At 48.1% G+C, this 17,613-nt stretch overlaps 1 protein-coding gene across 1 annotated transcript; it reads right to left on the bottom strand.

The window, feature by feature from the left end:
- Nucleotides 1-9,512: 9,512 nt before the first annotated feature.
- LOC137815609 (uncharacterized) lies at nucleotides 9,513-10,751 on the bottom strand. Its single transcript, XM_068618722.1, has one exon. It carries the CDS (start codon nucleotides 10,749-10,751, stop codon nucleotides 9,513-9,515), a length of 1,239 nt encoding a protein of 412 aa, XP_068474823.1.
- Nucleotides 10,752-17,613: the final 6,862 nt, after the last annotated feature.

The raw sequence follows: 17,613 nt of genomic DNA, 5'->3' as shown, positions 1-17,613 counted from the left end.
TTATCCATTCTCTCTGCATTTCTGCACTGTTCATTGCCTTCGAGCCCTTTCTCTGCAATCTCTGCTCTTTCCTTCGCGCTTCCCTTCCTTCGACACTTCGACATTAAAGGTATGATTTTTCCATCTCCCTGACTCTTCTTCTTCGTCGCATTGCATCGCTGTGTATTGAACTGCCTGGGACTGTTTATGTTTCTGCATTGTTGTGTTCTTTCGCTCCTCCGTTCATCTCCGTTCTCTTCTCCTCCTTTCTGGGTTTCCTCGCGTGGGTGGCATTTTTCTAGGGTTTTGTTCCCTTTTCTTCCTTGGCATCGCTTGTTAAACCCTTTTCCTTTCTTCTTTCTCCAATTATTTATCCGCATCATGGTGCGCCTGAAACCAAGGTCCGGTTCTCCCCCCAAGACCGACTATAAAGCCTTCTATACATGGGCCCCTGACGAGCTTTTAAATGAATGCACCACTCTGATGACCATTCAGGACTTGGAGAACCATCGCGGTGATCCCCATTTGTACAATTTTAATGCCTTCTGCCGCACCCATGATGCCCACATTTTCGTTCGTCCCGGCAGGCCAGGGGAACCTGTGTGTGTGGACGACAGGCCCAGGAAAGGGAACCCCTTCTTCTTCATGTATCAAACGGTATTTAAACGCATCAGGGTACGCCTTCCGTTCACACCCTTCGAGAGGGAACTCCTTACAGAAATCAATACGGCCCCGACCCAGTTACATCCCAATAGCTGGGTCTTCGTTCGGGCTTTTCAGATTCTTTGCGGGTATCTAGGCGTCCTCCCTTCTGTGGACGTCTTCTTACACTTCTTCGAGGTGAAGAAGCAGGGGAAAAGCTTCTGGGTAAGCTTTTCCAGGATTGCTGGCAGGATCCTTCTTTCTCTCTTCCAGAACTCGTACAAAAGCTGGAAGGGAAAATTCTTCAAGGTGTGCTGCGCCAAGCACGACCCCACAGCCTTGGATGGCTTCCCTTTGTATTGGACAGAGCATCCCAAGCTGCTCAAGGCCAAGGCCCTGGATGAGCTATCCCCTGCTGATAGGGAGGTATGCAAGGCCTTGGCTGGCCTGGGGATCGTCTTCGACACGCTGAAGCTCATCGCGTGCGAGTACAACGCCCATTCCCTGACCACCTACTTTGGTAGGGAGACTCCTCTTTTATTGCCTTCTATTATCTGTATTTTACTGCATCATGCTTGCTCTATTGGCCTCTTCCACCTGTTTTCCTCTGTGCTAAGTGCCTTATGTCTCATTCATCTGCGCGTGTTGTGGATTTGTATAACTGCTTTAGCCTTAACTTCTGCTGTTCGGTTTGTCTGAATGTAGGATCGGTGATGGATGCTTCCAAGAGGATGGTCTTGGCGAAAGCGCTGAAGGCCGCTCGTGCCGCCAAGGCTGGCGCCTCCTCCACCCCTGCTGCTGACCCAAACCTCTCATCGACCTTGCCCTTACCACCACCAACCACTACCAAAGCCCCCCTAGGCTCATCTTCACCACCCTCACATAGCCCCCAACCGCTTCAAACACCTGGATCACCTCCGCCCATCGCCGCAGTCCCCCTGGCCGTGGCTTCATCACCGGCTCCAACCCCCCTTGACAAAGGAAAAATGGTTTTGGAGATCCTCTCCGATGATGAGGACTCTGACGGTGGGGTAGTCTTCAAGAGGAGAAAGGCTGCGAGGGTTCCCGTTCTACCGACGGCATCGCCCCAGGGAGGGAACTCCTTCACGGACAACCCTCCAAGTGCTACCTCTCTTCCTCCCACAATGGTCCACGAGGAAATAGGCGAAGGGGCCGAATCTACTCCGCCTCCACCACCGGCAGAGGTCTTTGCCGCTCCTGCCTCCGCCGCTGCCGCCTCAGACCTTATTGCCATCCCTCCTCCAATTATGCATCTGATGAGGGGCTTCAACGGGGGATCAATGCCAGAAGGTTCCGACAGGAGGGAGGGAATGCCCTTCTACTTGGGAGCCTTCTTGGCCGTGGCCCTTGACTGGCGTGCCCAAGCTAGAAGTGCTGCTTTGCACACACAAGCCCTCCAAGCCCTGGAAACAAGGGTCGCTGCTCTGGAGGAGGAAAAGAAAACTTTGGGACGCCAAAACGAGGCCTACCAAGCCTCTCTGAAGTTGGCGCAGGAGGCCAAGGAGGAGGCTGAAAAGCAGCTGGGTGAGGCGATGGAGCTACAAGCCGACTTCTACGCTCGGGAAGTCACTCTCCAAGTTCAAGTGACAAGCCTCCAGGACATGGTCGAAGCCTCCGACGAGCTTCAGAAGGACCTGCAGGATCAATGCTGTGGGCAAGCTGAAAAACTGGAGCGGATGGAGGGGGAGATGGATGCCCAGGTCAAGACATTGGGCCTTCTCCAGGTTGACCACGACAAATTGCAGATCGAGGTCAGCCGGCTCCGTGTGGAGAAGGAGGCTCTGGAGAAACAGGTAGCTTCTGGGGATGCCACCATCGAGGAGTTGGAGAAGGCCAAGAAAACTCTTATCAACGACATGGCGGGCACCTTGGAGGAGGGGTTCAAAGAGGCTTTGGCCCAAGCCGTCTGCGAGAACCCGGGGATCGACGTTTCTAACTGCGATTCCACTCATCATATCGTCGACGGGAAGGTCGTGCCCTTTGAGCTGGATGACTGAACCACCGCCCTCAACTGCCACCTTTACTCCTTTGCACTTTATACTTGTTTTTGCCCCCTTTTGATGAATTTGTAACATCTTTGAACTATTTGCACTTTCGTCACAACTATGGGTTTTGCATGACAATTTTTGTACCTTTGAGTTATCGAATTCCGTCTGTATGATTTTACCTTCATTTTTCACCTTCACGTACTTCGATTGCTTTGCCTGTACTCTACCCGTTTCTTTCGCTGCGTTGGGCGACCCTGTATACCCGGTGCCTTGCTCCTATTGTGTTCCTCGGAAACTGTTCCGCCTTCGTATCTATGAGGCCTCTGCCTCGTGAAGGCGTCGGTGGCTTTACCATTGCCGCAACGCAAAAGTTGAGACCTACTCTAGGTCTTAAATACTTGGGACAAGGTCACGTGTCAATGCCCACGCCCATGGAGAGGCTTGCCTAACGGCGCCGTATCGTCCATGGGGTGTCTCAAACACCAAAGCGATCTGTCCCTTGATTCTTGGTGCCCGGCGCCCACGCCTAAGGAGAGGCCTGCTACAGCAGCGCCGTATCGTCCTCAGGGTGTCTAAAAACGCCAAGCGCTGGGAAGGCTCGAAGCCCTCCAGGGGGTCGTTCCCTCCATGGTCTTTCCTTCCCATGGGTGTCGGGGAACAACCCTGCCAGTGGTACACTCAGCATTTGGCGATCTCGTCTCCCTCCACAGTCTTCCCTACCTGTGGGTATCGGGGAGGCAACGCCACTAGTGACTAGTTTTGACTTCTTCGATTTCGTCTCCCTCCACAGTCTTTCCTACCTGTGGATATCGGGGAGGCGACGCCACTAATAACCTGCAATGGCGATGTCCTCGACGTCTCCTGCTGGCGACACCTTCTGCGCCTTCTACTGGCGATGCCTTCGGCGTCTTTTGCTGGCAACGCCCGGTGCGGTTAAGCCGTTGACTTCATCTTGGCGTTGACTTTGACTTTGACTCTGGTCGACGCCTGGGGGTAGCGAAGAGCTCAAGGTCTCGCCCGTGCCATCCACGTGGCGTTTCTCGTATGGCTGATGGGACGTTCCTTCACTTGACTTGATCCTGACATTTTCTGAGCTTCTGACCCATTCTCGACGGTGCGTCGTACCCTCGGGCATTCTGTCGATACGACGTTTTCTGAGTGCTAACCAGTGGTGCCAGGGTCATCCTCCCATCTTCTGCCATGTGGCTCGATCGCACGGTGCACCCATTCGCGTCGTTTGGCGCTCTAACCGCAATATTTAGATCTTCAAGATCTCGAACCTGCCCTCATCATCTCTGTGCTTTCGTAACCTACTTGCACGACTTCTCTTCTCACAAAGGGCTCTTATGGTGTTCATTCTAGCCAACATTTTACCCCCGCGTTTCCAGCAAGTCATTCTCCTTCAACCTTCCAACTCCTTCCCGATACTGTTCTGACATGTCTTCTCATGTTCCTCCCCCTAGGGTTAACCCCAAAGACCTGTACACTTGGGCTTCGAGCGAGCTCCTTGACGAGTGCTCATGCTTGCTCTCTACCAGGGCCATAAGGGAACACAAAGGGGATTCGTGCTCCTATGATCACCGTGCCTTCGCGAAGAGGCACGACGACGATATTGCTATGCTCCCTTGCACTTTAAGGCAGCCAGTGTGCGGGGATGAACGGGCAAACGACAGGGTCCCCTTCTTTTACTTCTATCAGGTGGTATTCAAGAGCATCGGCGTGCGCCTGCCCTTCTCCAGGTTTGAGAGGGAACTATTGACGGAGATTAATGCTGCTCCGGCCCAGTTGTATCCCAATAGCTGGGCTTTCGTCAAGGCATTTGACATACTTTTTGGCTTTCTGGGGTGTGCGCCCTCGGTTGATATCTTTCTTCACTTCTTTGAGGTGAAGAGGCAAAGGAACAACCTCTGGATGACCTTCAGTAACATTCCCGGTAGGGTTCTCCCGACCCCCTTCCAAAACTCCTTCACTGGGTGGAAGGGTAGGTTTTTTAAAATCTGTTGCTCTGATCTCGTGCCTTCCGCCCTAGATGGGTTTCCACTGTACTGGGTGAGGGAGACGAGAGCCCTCAAGTCCAAAACTTTCAAGAAACTAACCCCGAACGACCAGGTGGCGTGCCGGATCCTAGCTGAGGCGGGGGGTTTTGACTCCGCCACCTTGATCAGTTTAGAGTTCAACGCCGGAACCCTAGAGAAGTATATATGTACGAGTAGCTGACCTATAAACTTCCGCCTTTGATGCTTTCTAAATCTGTGTATGTTTTGCTTCATGGTGTCTCTAACATGTTCATCTCCCTTGGTGCAGGTTCGAAGATAAACCAACAGCGGAGGTCACAACTTGCCTGGGCTCTGCGGGCTGAGAGCGGGGCTTCGTCTTCCTCCCGTGCCGACTCTGGAGGCCACTGAAGAGTGGTTCGTTTTTATTTTTTTGTATGAGCACAGGGCATGTAATGTTTGCCCTATTCGCCTTACTCCCATTTATCTCGAACACTACTTGTAAATTTAACTCCACTGTACCATGCTTGGTTTCTGTAACGCCGCTTTACTTCTGCACACACTTCATATACCGTGCGTTTTTCCTCCGTTATGTTTCTTGGCGACGCCTAAGCTTGGGCGACGCCTTCTACCTTGGCGACGCCTTCTTTCTTGGCGACGCCTTCTTCTTGGCGATGCCTTATATCTGGGCGGCGGCTTCTTCTTGGCGACGCCTGTCGCCGCTTCGAACGGGAAAAAGATAAAGACTAAAAACCAAGGCAAGGTTTTTCTCGAACTTCTTTTTTCTTTTATTCGGGTGACCTCGTTAAAAAACCCCCGAAAGGGAAAAAGAGTGTCCCCTTCAACAAGATCGTTACATGGCTGCTTACATAAGTCAACTAAAATAAAAATTCAAGTTGGCTGCATTCCAACTACGTGGAATGGGACCCCCCTCCAAGGTCTCTAGGTTGTACGAACCATTGCCCTTAGCCTCGGTAATTCTGAAGGGTCCGGTCCACTTGGGAGACAGCTTATTCTCCAACTCGTATGGATGAGCCTTCCTCATAACCAGGTCGCCAATCTGAAACTGTCGTGGCTTCACCTTAGAGCTATATTGTCGCTCTACTCTTCTCTTTACTGCTTCGGCCTTTATTCTAGCTTCCTCCCTGGCTTCTTCTAGTAGGTCCAGGTTCACCCGCCTTTCTTCGTTGGACTCCTCAGCCACGAAGTTTTGGAAGCGTGGCGAGCTTTCGTGTATCTCTACACTAAGCTGAAAGGCGTCTCCATGGTGGAAGATTGGGGCGTGGTGTGGTATGCCCATACGATCCTTGGTACTTCCTCCGCCCACGCCCCTTTGGCCTTCTCTAGCCTTCTCTTTAGCCCCCTTAGCAAAACTCTATTTGCTGACTCTACTTGCCCGTTAGTCTGGGGGTGTTCGACTGACGCGAACACTTGCTTGATGCCTACCTCAGCACACAGGTTTCTCAACTGCTGGCTGGCAAACTGGGTTCCATTATCGGATATCAGCCGCCTAGGTACGCCAAAACGACACACAATGTTCTTCCAAACAAAGTGTTGCACCTTGTGCGCAGTGATCTGGGCCACGGGCTCCGCCTCTATCCACTTGGTGAAGTACACGATGGCAATGATCAAGTACTTCATCTGCCTTATCGCCAGTGGGAATGGACCTAGGATGTCAATCCCCCAGGTATGGAAAGGCCACGGGCTGTATATGGATCGCAACTCTTCTGGCGGCGCCTTGTGCCAGTCGGCGTGTTTTTGACATTGCTTGCAGCGCTGGGTGTGTCGCACGCAATCTTCCTTTACTGTTGGCCAATAAAAACCTGCGCGTACCACCTTAGAGGCTAAGGACCTTCCCCCTACGTGGCTCCCGCAAATGCCTTCGTGGAGCTCCGCCATTATTCTGGTACACTCGTCGCCGCTTACGCACGTTAAGATAGGGTGAGTGAACCCGTGCCTGAACAACACTCCGTCCACCAGAGTGTACCTTGCGGCATTTCTCTTAACCTTCTTACCCTCTTCAGGCTCCACTGGGAGAGCCCCATCCGCCAGATACCGCCTGTATGGCGTCATCCAGGTGTCTCCCACGGCTAAAGCACATATATGCGCGTGCCTTCCTCCTTCGGGCGTGTCCGCATATGTGCTAATGCGGGGCGTCTTCAGCGTATCGTGGGTCAAAGAACGATGACTCCTTGGCCTCCCTCTTGCTGTACAAATCTGGAGGACGTCCACCCTGTTGTCCTCCACGAATTTACGCGGAGCTTTGAGTGTCTCTTGGATTACTGTCCTCTGCCTACCCCCCTTGCCTGAGCTGGCCAGCGTGGCAAGCAGGTCAGCTCTGGCATTCTGCTCCCTTGGGACATGTACTAATTCAAGAGCGCTAAATGCTCCCTTCAACAGTTGGACGTATTTCAGATACGCCGCCATCTGCGGGTCTTTCGCCTGGAACTCACCCGACACTTGCCCTGTAATCAGTTGGGAATCACTTTTTACCAAGAGGTTTTGCGCGCCCATTTCTTTAGCTAGGAGCATCCCTGCAATCAGGGCTTCGTATTCAGCCTGATTATTACTTGCCCTGAAGGCGAAGCGCAGAGCTTGCTCGATCAGCACGCCATTGGGTCCCTCCAAGACTATTCCCGCACCACTTCCTTGCTGGTTGGAGGAGCCATCAACCGAGAGCAACCACTGTGAGCCCGCCTCCATCTCTTGTTCACCTCCGGGCGAGAGTTCTGCCACAAAATCTGCGTACACCTGCCCTTTGATGGATCCTCTGGGCTCATACTGGATGTCGAATTCTGACAACTCCACCGCCCAGCGCACCATCCTTCCAGCTACATCAGGCTTCTGCAGCACCTTCTGTATAGGGAGGTTCGTCATCACTACCACCGTAAAGCTGTGGAAGTAATGACGGAGCCTCCTGGCCGAAAACACCACTGCCAACGCTGCCTTCTCCAACGCCTGGTATCTCGTCTCCGCGCCTTGTAAGGCCTTGCTTACGAAATAGATGGGCTTTTGAATCTGGTCCTACTCCTGGACCAGCACAGAGCTGATACCTCGCTCTGTCACCGTGAAGTACAGCCGGAGGAGCACGCCCGTTACCGGTTTGCAGAGGACCGGGGGCGTCGCCAGGTATTCTTTCAACTTGATGAAAGCCGCTTCGCATTCGTCAGTCCATGCAAAGCGACTATTTCTCTTGAGGCACTAGAAATATGGGTGCCCCTTCTCTCCTCCGGTAAAAACAAACCTCGAGAGCGCCGCCATCCGCCCCGTCAGCTGCTGCACTTCCTTTACTGACGTCGGGCTTCGCATGGCGATAATTGCTGCGCATTTGTCGGGATTCGCCTCTATTCCCCTCTCCGTGAGCATGAAACCTAGGAACTTACTGGCCTCTACCCCGAAGACACACTTCTCGGGGTTTAGCTTGAGGCGGTACTTGGATATAGTGACGAACAACTCCTCTAGGTCCGCCACATGCTGTGCCCTATCCTTCGACGCTACTACCATATCATCCACGTAGGCGTACACATTCCTTCCTAACATGGGCGCTAGGACCTTGTCCATCAACCTCTGGTAGGTGGCGCTCGCGTTTTTCAGCCCAAAAGGCATCACCCTGTAACAGTAACTGCTGGTCTCTGTCATGAATGCAGTTTTGCTCTCATCTCTCGGGTGCATTTTGATCTGGTTGTATCCCGAGAATGCATCCAAGAAGCTAAGTACATTGCAACCGAAGGCGCTGTCCACCAACGTGTCGATGCTGGGCAGTGGGTACAAGTCCTTCGGGCACGCCTTATTTAGGTCTGTGAAGTCCACGCACATCCTCCACTTCCCGTTCGCCTTCTTCACCAGGACGACGTTGGCCAGCCATTCAGGGTATTGAATCTCCCTGATATGACCAGCACTCAGCAACTTCTGCGTTTCTTCCCTTACCACCAGCTGCCTCTCTTCATTGAATTTTCTCCTTCTTTGGCGCACGGGGCAGACCGTGGCGTCCATGCTAAGGTGGTGACATAGGAAATCAGGGTCGATGCCGGGCATATTCGAGGCGGACCATGCGAAAGCATTCAAGTGGCGTGAAATCACCCCTGCCACCTCCTCCTGCTCCTCTTGGCTCAGCAAACGCCCTAGCTTAAACGTTTTGCCGCCAATCTCTCGTTCCACCACGTTAGCCGCCTGCTGATCCTTACTATTATCCTCAACGGGCGCCGTCTCTTCCACGGGCGCCGTGTCGTCGGGGCCTTCTTCCATGAGTGTATCTGTCTCGGGCGTCGCCCTCACGGGTATGGCCTCGTTAGGCGTTGACCCAGCGGGCGTCGCCTCAATCATCGTCGTGTCTGCACTTGGCGGACGCTCATACACCATGAACACGCCTCTCTTCGTTTTCAGGCTGTTCTCATAACATTTTCGCGCCTCCTCCTGGTCCGACTTGATGACAATCACCTTGCCACTGAGATCTGGTAGCTTCATCTTCATATGGCGTGTGGAGGCCACTGCGTTCAGCCTATTCAACGTCGGCCTGCCCAACAAGATGTTGTAGGCGGAGTTGGCGTTTACGACCAAGTACCGGATGCTTTCGGTACGCGAGGCCTCCCCATCTGTGAATGTTGTCCTCAGCTCCAAGTAGCCTCGGACTTCCACTTGGTTATCTGCAAACCCATATAGGCACCCTGTGTAGGGCCTCAGAAGGTCAGGAGATAACCGCAACTTGTTGAAGATCGACCAGAACATGACGTCTGCAGAACTTCCCTGGTCAACTAGAACCCTGTGCACTTTTCTTCCAGCCGTGACAACCGAAATGACCACGGGGTCATTATCGTGCGGCACGACATCTCGCAGATCCGCCCTCGTGAATACGAGGTCCGACTCCCACGGATCACCTAAGATTCTCTCCTCAATCGAGTTGACCCCCCTTGCGTATTTCTTTCGCTGGGAGGCGGTGGGTCCTCCGCTGGAAAAACCTCCAGCAATGGTGTGGACCTCGCCGAGAACAGGCATCTCGTGCGCTTGTTCTTCCGTTGGCGCCGGCAGGGCGGCGGTCGTGGCGGGTTTCTGCAACATAATCCTTCAGAAAACCGCTTCTCACCAGCTCATCTAGCTGGTAACCCAACGACAGGAAGTTGTCGATGTGATCACCAAAAGCCTCGTGGAACTCACACCAAGAGTCTTTCCGAGGTCCTAACACCTTATCAGTCTTCGTCGGTCGCCTCAACCTCTCGGCTATATTAGGCACGGCGATCAGGTCCTTCAACTCTACTACGAAGTTGTATCTCACCGGCCTTGCCCTCTCCCTGGTCGGGCGATCGCCTCCTGCTGGACCCCGGGGCTGGGGTTTTCTGGTTTCATAGGGGCGTCTCCCCTCCGGCTTCTTCCTCCCCGTTGTGGTCTCGTTGACCCTGACGGGTTGAATCCGCGTTTGTGCCCTCGGGCGGGAGGGCACAACGCTGGTTCGCTTCTCGCACACTTCTCCTTCGGAGGCGATGTGTTCCACCGCCCGACGCCGTATTTCAGCAAAAGTCCTTGGGCGATTGCAAATAATAGATTCGCAGAAAGGGCCGGGACACACGCCTTTCCTGAAGGCATACACAATCATAGGCTCCTCCGACGTACCAACTTTCACCTCCTGGGCCCCGAAGCGGTTGATGTATTCCTTTAGGGTCTCCCCTTGATACTGTTTCACGTCAAACAGATCGCAGGAAACCGGCGGCGGGGCCTTGTTCGCCAAGTATTGCTCCCTAAACAGCTGCGACAACTGCCGAAAGGAGGTGATATGGCCATTTGGAAGGCTGATGAACCAGTCCATTGCCATCCCTGTCAACGTGCTCATAAAGAGCTTGCACCTCGCGGCATCAAAGCCGCCTACTAACACCATCTGCGTGTGGAACGCCGTGAGATGCGCCTCAGGATCCTCCATTCCGGTGAAAATCGCTTTGGGCCCTGCGAAGGTGTTGGGGATCGCCGCATCTAGGATCTCCTGTGAGAAGGGAGTGGAAAACTCCCTTGGTGGGGTGAGATGCTCCATCTCCTCTTGTTCGCGTTGCCCCTGGTTGTTCCTCAGACCCCGGCGCAACTCCTTATTAACGCGACGGAGCTCTTCGTTCCTCACATGCGAGGCTTCGAGATCCGCCTGCATGCGTTCTTGTTATATCTTCGACTCCGCCATATCATCCTGCAGCCCCCGCATTATCTCCAGCACCTGCTGCATGGACATTTCTTCGCCCGCAGCGCGTGCAGTACCTCGTCTAGTGGTGGCCATTCTTCACTGTCTCCTCAAACTTCCTCCAACGTTACTGTGACTTGATAGGTCTTCTCAAAGTTGCAATGGTACTGATGTTTTATATCGGCCCCACGGTGGGCGCCAAATGTTCCGGCCGGTTGACCCGGGACGTCTTTGTGCGCAGCCTCACCCGTCAGCTAGGGACTCCTTCCCACTGGTTACCTGTGGATTCCTGCAAAGAAGGACAAAAGGGCGCCCTAGCGGCCGTTTGCACTCCGACGCTCAAGTCAGCCAGCAAGAAACACCAAAAACTATGCACCTCCGTATCGGAGCACCGTGAGTGGCACTCTGAAGGTGGTAAAAAAGAAACTCTCTCTCTCTCTCGTGTCTATTTTCTCGTTCTGGCAAAGATCCTTCCCTAGTCCCTTGTGCGTAACCTCAAGGCTCGAGCAAGCAACTAGAGTGTTTCTGGAAAATTTGCCACAAGTTCGAACCCCGTTCCCAACATTCAAATCGCTATTTAAGCTCTTCCAGCATTCAAAGCGTCTTAAAGCGCATTTAATTATAAAACGCTCAACGCATTTAAGACGTTCGAAACGCTTGGGAGCATTTATAGTACCTTAAACGCTCGAAACGGAAACTGTATTAAATAACTTTAATTACCTTGTACCTGACAAACTGGCGTTTCTATTCTTACTTGGCTGCTGTACACGTGGAGGGCCTCACAGCACCGTTACCCTATCTGAGGGTTATTCCTCGTGTGAGTCCTCCTACCTGGGAGTGCAACTGCGCAAGGGGTGACTTTTTGGGTGCCAACTCATGCCCCCAAGCTTCTAGTCACTCACTGTGAGAGCGTATCTACCTTCCTCTCGTACCCCGTACCTGGCTGTCCCCGGGCATGACCCCTCTCATGAGTCGTATCTATCCCAAGGGCGTCTCTGGGGCGGCAGGGGCACTTCACGAGTCAGGTTGCTCTACACTGGCGCTATTTCTATGGCCTTGAAGCCACCTTTCTCTTCTCTTTAACGCTGTCCCCTGATTATCGGGATTTGAGGCCTTCCCACGGCCTCTCTCCCTCCATGGTCTTTCCTACCCATGGGTATCGGGGAGCCACACAGTGATTGCCTTGCCTTTGTGAAATTTGACCTTGGCGACGCCCTAGTTGGGCGGCGCCTTAACTGGGCGATGCCTTCACCTAGGCGAAACCTTACCTTGGCGACGCTTCTTCTTGGCGACGCTGGCACTGGGCGTCTCTTCACCTAGGCGACGCCTTATGTTGACTTTGACCCCCGATGTTGACTTTGCCCTTGACTTTGTCAACGCCCGGGTACGGGACGGTACAAAGGGCTATTAGTTGATTGAAACACTAATGATATCTGTGAAAAAATATTTCATGTGTGAAAATTGTGTTTTGATATGTTTAATACTTCTTTCATTTACAATCTAAGGTTCTATATAACCTGGGAAAGTATAAGAAAGTGAAAGCTCTGTATAATAATAGTTTAAAAGTATCTTAACTATTGAAAACAAGCGTATTACTTAACTAAATGTTTGAAACCGGTTCTTTTCGCTATTAATTGATTGAAACTCTTATGATATCTTTGAAAAAGAATTTCATGTGTTAAAATTGTGTTTTGATATGTTTAATATATTTTTTACAATCTAAGGTCTATTAATTGATTGAAACACTGATGATATATTTGAAAAGCAATTTCATGTGTTAAAATTGTGTTTTCATATGTTTAATAAAGATTTCATTTACAATCTAAGGTTTTAGAACATAGGAAAGTATAAGAAAGTGAATGTTCTGTATAATAATAGTTTAAAAGTATCTTAACTATTGAAAACAAGCGTATCACTTAACTAAATGTTTGCAACTTTTTCTTTTCGCTATTAATTGATTGAAACACTTATGATACCTTTGAAAAACAATTTCATGTGTTAAAATTGTGGTTGATATGTTTAATATTTCTTTTACAATCTAAGGTGTATTAATTGATTGAAACATTTTTTATATCTTTGATAAACAATTTCATGTGTTAAAATTGTGTTTTCATTTGTTTAATAAATATATCATTAAAAATGTAAGTTTTTAGAACCTAGGAAACTATAAGAAAGTGAATGTTGTATTAGAATAGTTTAAAAGTATCTTAACTATTGACTTGGCTAAGCCAAAACCCAACAAAGATCAATTCCTTTTGCAACCAAACTTTTCACACCACATATTGGATGCATTTGTTACAATTCCCTACCAAGATTGCTCAAAAACCACGACTTCACTTTTTCACCAATTTTGCTACCAAGTCACAAAAAGCCAAGCCTCCAATCAGGATAAATTTCCTTTTGCAACCAAACTTTTCACACCTCATTTTGGATGCAGTTGTGACAATTTCCCACCAACATTGCTAAAAAACCAGGACTTCACTTTTTCACCAATTTTTCTACCAAGGCACAAAATCTAGGCCAAGCCAAAACTTGGCTAAGCCAAAACCCAACCAAGATCAAGTCATTTTGCAACCAAACTTTTCAGACCTCATTTTTTATGCATTTGTGACAATTCCCCACTAAGATTGCTCAAAGACCACAACTTCACTTTTACACCAATTCACAAAAACTAGGTCAAACCACCAAACATGGCTAAGACAAAACCCAACCAAGATCATTTCCTTTTTCAACAAAACTTTTCACAACTCATTTTGGATGCATTTCTGACAATTCCCCACCAAGATTTCTCAAAAACCACGACTTCACTTTTTCACCAATTTTGCTACTAAGACACAAAACCTAGGCCAAGCCACAAAACTTGGCTAAGCCAAAACCCAACCAAGATCAAGTCATTCTGCAACCAAACTTTTCAGACCTCATTTTTTATGCATTTGTGACAATTCCCCAAAAAGATTGCTCCAAAACCACGACTTGACTTTTTTACCAATTTAGCTACCAAGGCACAAAAACTAGGCCAAAACGTGCAAACTTGGCTAAGCCAAAACCCAACCAAGATCAATTCCTTTTGCAACCAAACTTTTCACACCTCATTTTGGATGTATTTGTGACAATTCCCCACCAAGATTGCTCAAAAACCACGACTTCAATTTTTCACCAATTTTCCTACCATGGTAGAAAAACTAGGCCAGACCACCAAACTTGGCTATGCCAAAACCCAACCAAGATCAATTTCTTTTGCAACCAAACTTTTGACACCTCATTTTTAATGCAATTTTGACAATTCCCCACCAAGATTGCTCAAAAACCATAACTTCACTTTTTCACTAATTTTGCAACCAAGTACAAAAAGCCAATGCACCCAATTTGGCTAAGCCAAAACACAGCCAATATCTCTTTGAAGGATCATATGCGCGCTAGGTTTGTGCCCCCACATTTTAGGAAAGACCTCATGTTGAGACTCCAACAGTTTCAACAAGGCACGCTAAATGTGGATGAATATTATAAGGAGCTTGAGACGCTTGTGCTTAAAATTGAATTAGAAGAAAGTGAAGAAGCCATGGTTGCTAGGTTTGTGAGTGGTCTTAGGAAGGATATTCAAGACATTGTTGAGTTACAAGAGTATTCATCATTGGGCTTTTTAGTTCATCTTGCAATGAAGGTGGAAGCCCAACTAGCTAAGAAAAACTCTTTTAAAAATGCTTCCAATGATGGATACTACTCCAAGTCTTGGAGAAACAAAACTTCTTTTTCTAAACATCCTTCCAAAGATTCTTCTTTCAAACCCAAGGAATCTAAGCCATCAACTTCTAGACCTAAGTCTCCCACTAGAACATCTAATACTAAATGCTTTAAATGTATGGGTTATGGTCATATTGCTGCAAATTGTCCTTCCAAACGAAGTATGTACATGCATGAGGGCATTGTAGTTAGTGAGCATGATTCGGATTCTCCTAAGCATTCATTGCATTCTCATGCATCTAGTGAGGAAGAGAGTGAATGTCCACTTGAAGGGGACTTGTTAGTTGTGAGAAGACTTCTTGGACAAGTTTCACATCCTTTTGATGAAAGTCAAAGGGAAAATATTTTCCATACAAGATGTCTTATTCAAAACAACATTTGTTCCTTGATAGTGGATGGGGGTAGTTGTGCAAATGTGGCTAGTACAAGAGTAGTAGATAAGCTTGGATTGCCTACTATCTCTCATACAAAGCCCTACAAATTACAATGGCTTAGTGAAGTAGGAGAAATAATTGTCAATAAACAAGTCCTCATCCATTTCTCCATTGGAAAATACAAAGATGAGGTATTATGTGATGTTGTGCCCATGGAAGCCACTCATGTTCTTTTGGGAAGGCCTTGGCAATTTGATAGAAAAGTTTTACATGATGGCTTTACCAACAAACTATCTTTTGAATTCCATGGTCACAAGGTTACTTTAAAATCTCTCTCTCCAAGAGAAGTCCATGAGGACCAAGTTATCATGAAGAAAAAGAGGGAGAGTGAAAAAGATCAAAAAGATAAAAAAGATAAGAGTTCTAAGCCTACACTCCTTGTGTCTAGGCGTGACATTGAAAGGGAAATAGTGGCTCATCATCCTTTTTTTTTAGCCATCCCTAGAACTCTTAGAGTAGAATCACTTGTTGATAGTCCTCATTGCTTGAAAAATTTGGTAGAAGAGTTCCAAGATGTGTTTCAAGATCCTCCAAATGGACTTCCACCTTTGAGAGGGATTGAGCACCAAATTGATTTGATACCGGGCTCTTCTTTACCAAACCGTCCAGCATATAGGACCAATCCAAGTGAAACCAAGGAAATTCGCCAACAAGTTGAGGCTTTGATTGAGAAAGGGTGGGTGCAAGATAGCATGAGTCCTTGTGCTATGCCTATCATCTTAGTGCCAAAAAAGGATGGCACATGGCGAATGTGTTCGGATTGTAGGGCCATAAATAACATAACCATTAAGTATAGGCATCCCATACCTAGACTAGATGATTTGTTGGATGAATTACATGGTTCTAAAATCTTTTCAAAAATTGATCTTAAAAGCGGCTACAATTAAATCCGTATCAAACCGGGTGATGAATGGAAGACGGCTTTTAAGACCAACTTTGGTTTATATGAGTGGTTAGTTATGCCTTTTGGTTTAACTAATGCACCAAGTACCTTCATGCGCCTCATGCATCATGTTCTTAGACCTTTCATTGGTAAGTTTGTTGTGGTTTACTTTGATGACATTCTCATTTATAGCTTATCTTTGAATGACCATAGGTTGCATGTTAGGCAAGTTTTAGAAACCCTTAGGAAGGAACATTTGTATGCTAACCTTGCTAAATGTATGTTTGCTCTTGATCATATAGAATTCCTAGGGTTTATTGTGAGTTGTAAAGGGGTCCATGTGGACAAAACAAAGGTGGTGGCCATTCAAAATTGGCCTACACCGAAATCTTTGAATGAGGTCCGAAGTTTTCATGGACTTGCTTCTTTCTATAGAAGATTTGTCCCAAACTTTGGTACCATTGCCGCACCACTCAATGACATAGTGAAAAAGGATGTGGTCTTTCATTGGGGAAAAGCACAACAAAATGCTTTTGATACTTTGAAAGATAAATTGACTAATGCTCCCATCTTGGCCCTTCCTAATTTCACTAAGACATTTGAGATTGAGTGTGATGCTTCAAGCATAGGTATTGGGGCTGTTCTCCTTCAAGAGGGCCACCCCATAGCCTATTTTAGTGAGAAATTGAAGGGAAGTCATCTCAACTATTCCACCTATGATAAGGAATTATATGCACTTGTTAGGGCTTTGTTTACTTGGCAACACTATCTTTTTCCCAAAGAGTTTGTGATACATAGTGATCATGAATCTCTTAAATATTTGAAAAGCCAAAACAAACTTAACAAGAGGCATGCTAAGTGGGTGGAATTCATTGAGCAATTTCCTTATGTGATCAAACACAAGCAAGGAAAAATAAATATTGTGGCAGATGCTCTTTCTAGAAGATACACCTTGCTAAATCTTTTAACCTCTCAATATCTAGGTTTTGATCACATTAAGGAACTCTATCATGATGACCTTGATTTTTCTCTCATCTATCAAGAGTGTCTTAAGGGAGGACACAAAGACTTTTTTATTCAAGATGGCTTTCTTTTTAAAGGAAAACGTCTTTGTGTTCCCTAATGCTCTATTAGATTATCTCTTGTTAGAGAAGCTCATGAGGGGGGTTTAATGGGACATTTTGGGGTTGCTAAAACTTTGGATGTGTTGCATGAACATTTCTTTTGGCCTCATATGCATAAACATGTTCATAGTTTGTGTGATAAATGCATAGCTTGCCGCAAAGCTAAGTCTAAGATGCATCCCCATGGTCTATATACTCCTCTTCCTATCCCTTCAATGCCTTGGGTAGATATATCTATGGATTTCATCTTAGGCTTACCCAAGACATCAAAGGGAAAGGACTCCACTTTTGTGGTAGTGGATCGTTTTTCAAAGATGGCTCACTTTATTCCTTGCCACAAAGTGGATGATGCATGCCACATTGCAAACCTCTTCTTCCAAGAAGTGGTTCGCTTGCATGGGATTCCTAGGTCTATAGTGTCCGATAGAGATCCTAAATTCTTGAGTCACTTTTGGAAGACCTTGTGGGGCAAGCTTGGAACTAAGCTTTTATTTTCTACCACTTGCCACCCACAAACTGATGGTCAAACCGAGGTGGTGAATAGAACTTTGGGACAACTATTGAGATGCTTTATTTCGGGGAATCCTATAGTGTGGGAGAATTTACTACCCCATGTTGAGTTTGCATATAACCGAGTAGTAAATTCTACCACC

The sequence above is a fragment of the Phaseolus vulgaris genome, chromosome 1 (assembly GCF_000499845.2).
Source record: "Phaseolus vulgaris cultivar G19833 chromosome 1, P. vulgaris v2.0, whole genome shotgun sequence".
Lineage (NCBI taxonomy): Eukaryota > Viridiplantae > Streptophyta > Magnoliopsida > Fabales > Fabaceae > Phaseolus > Phaseolus vulgaris.
This window is presented reverse-complemented; position numbering and strand designations above follow the sequence as displayed.

Bases quoted from the DNA above. Each gene is read 5' to 3' on its own strand.
- LOC137815609 (XM_068618722.1), bottom strand. From the start codon at position 10,751: ATGCAGGCGGATCTCGAAGCCTCGCATGTGAGGAACGAAGAGCTCCGT.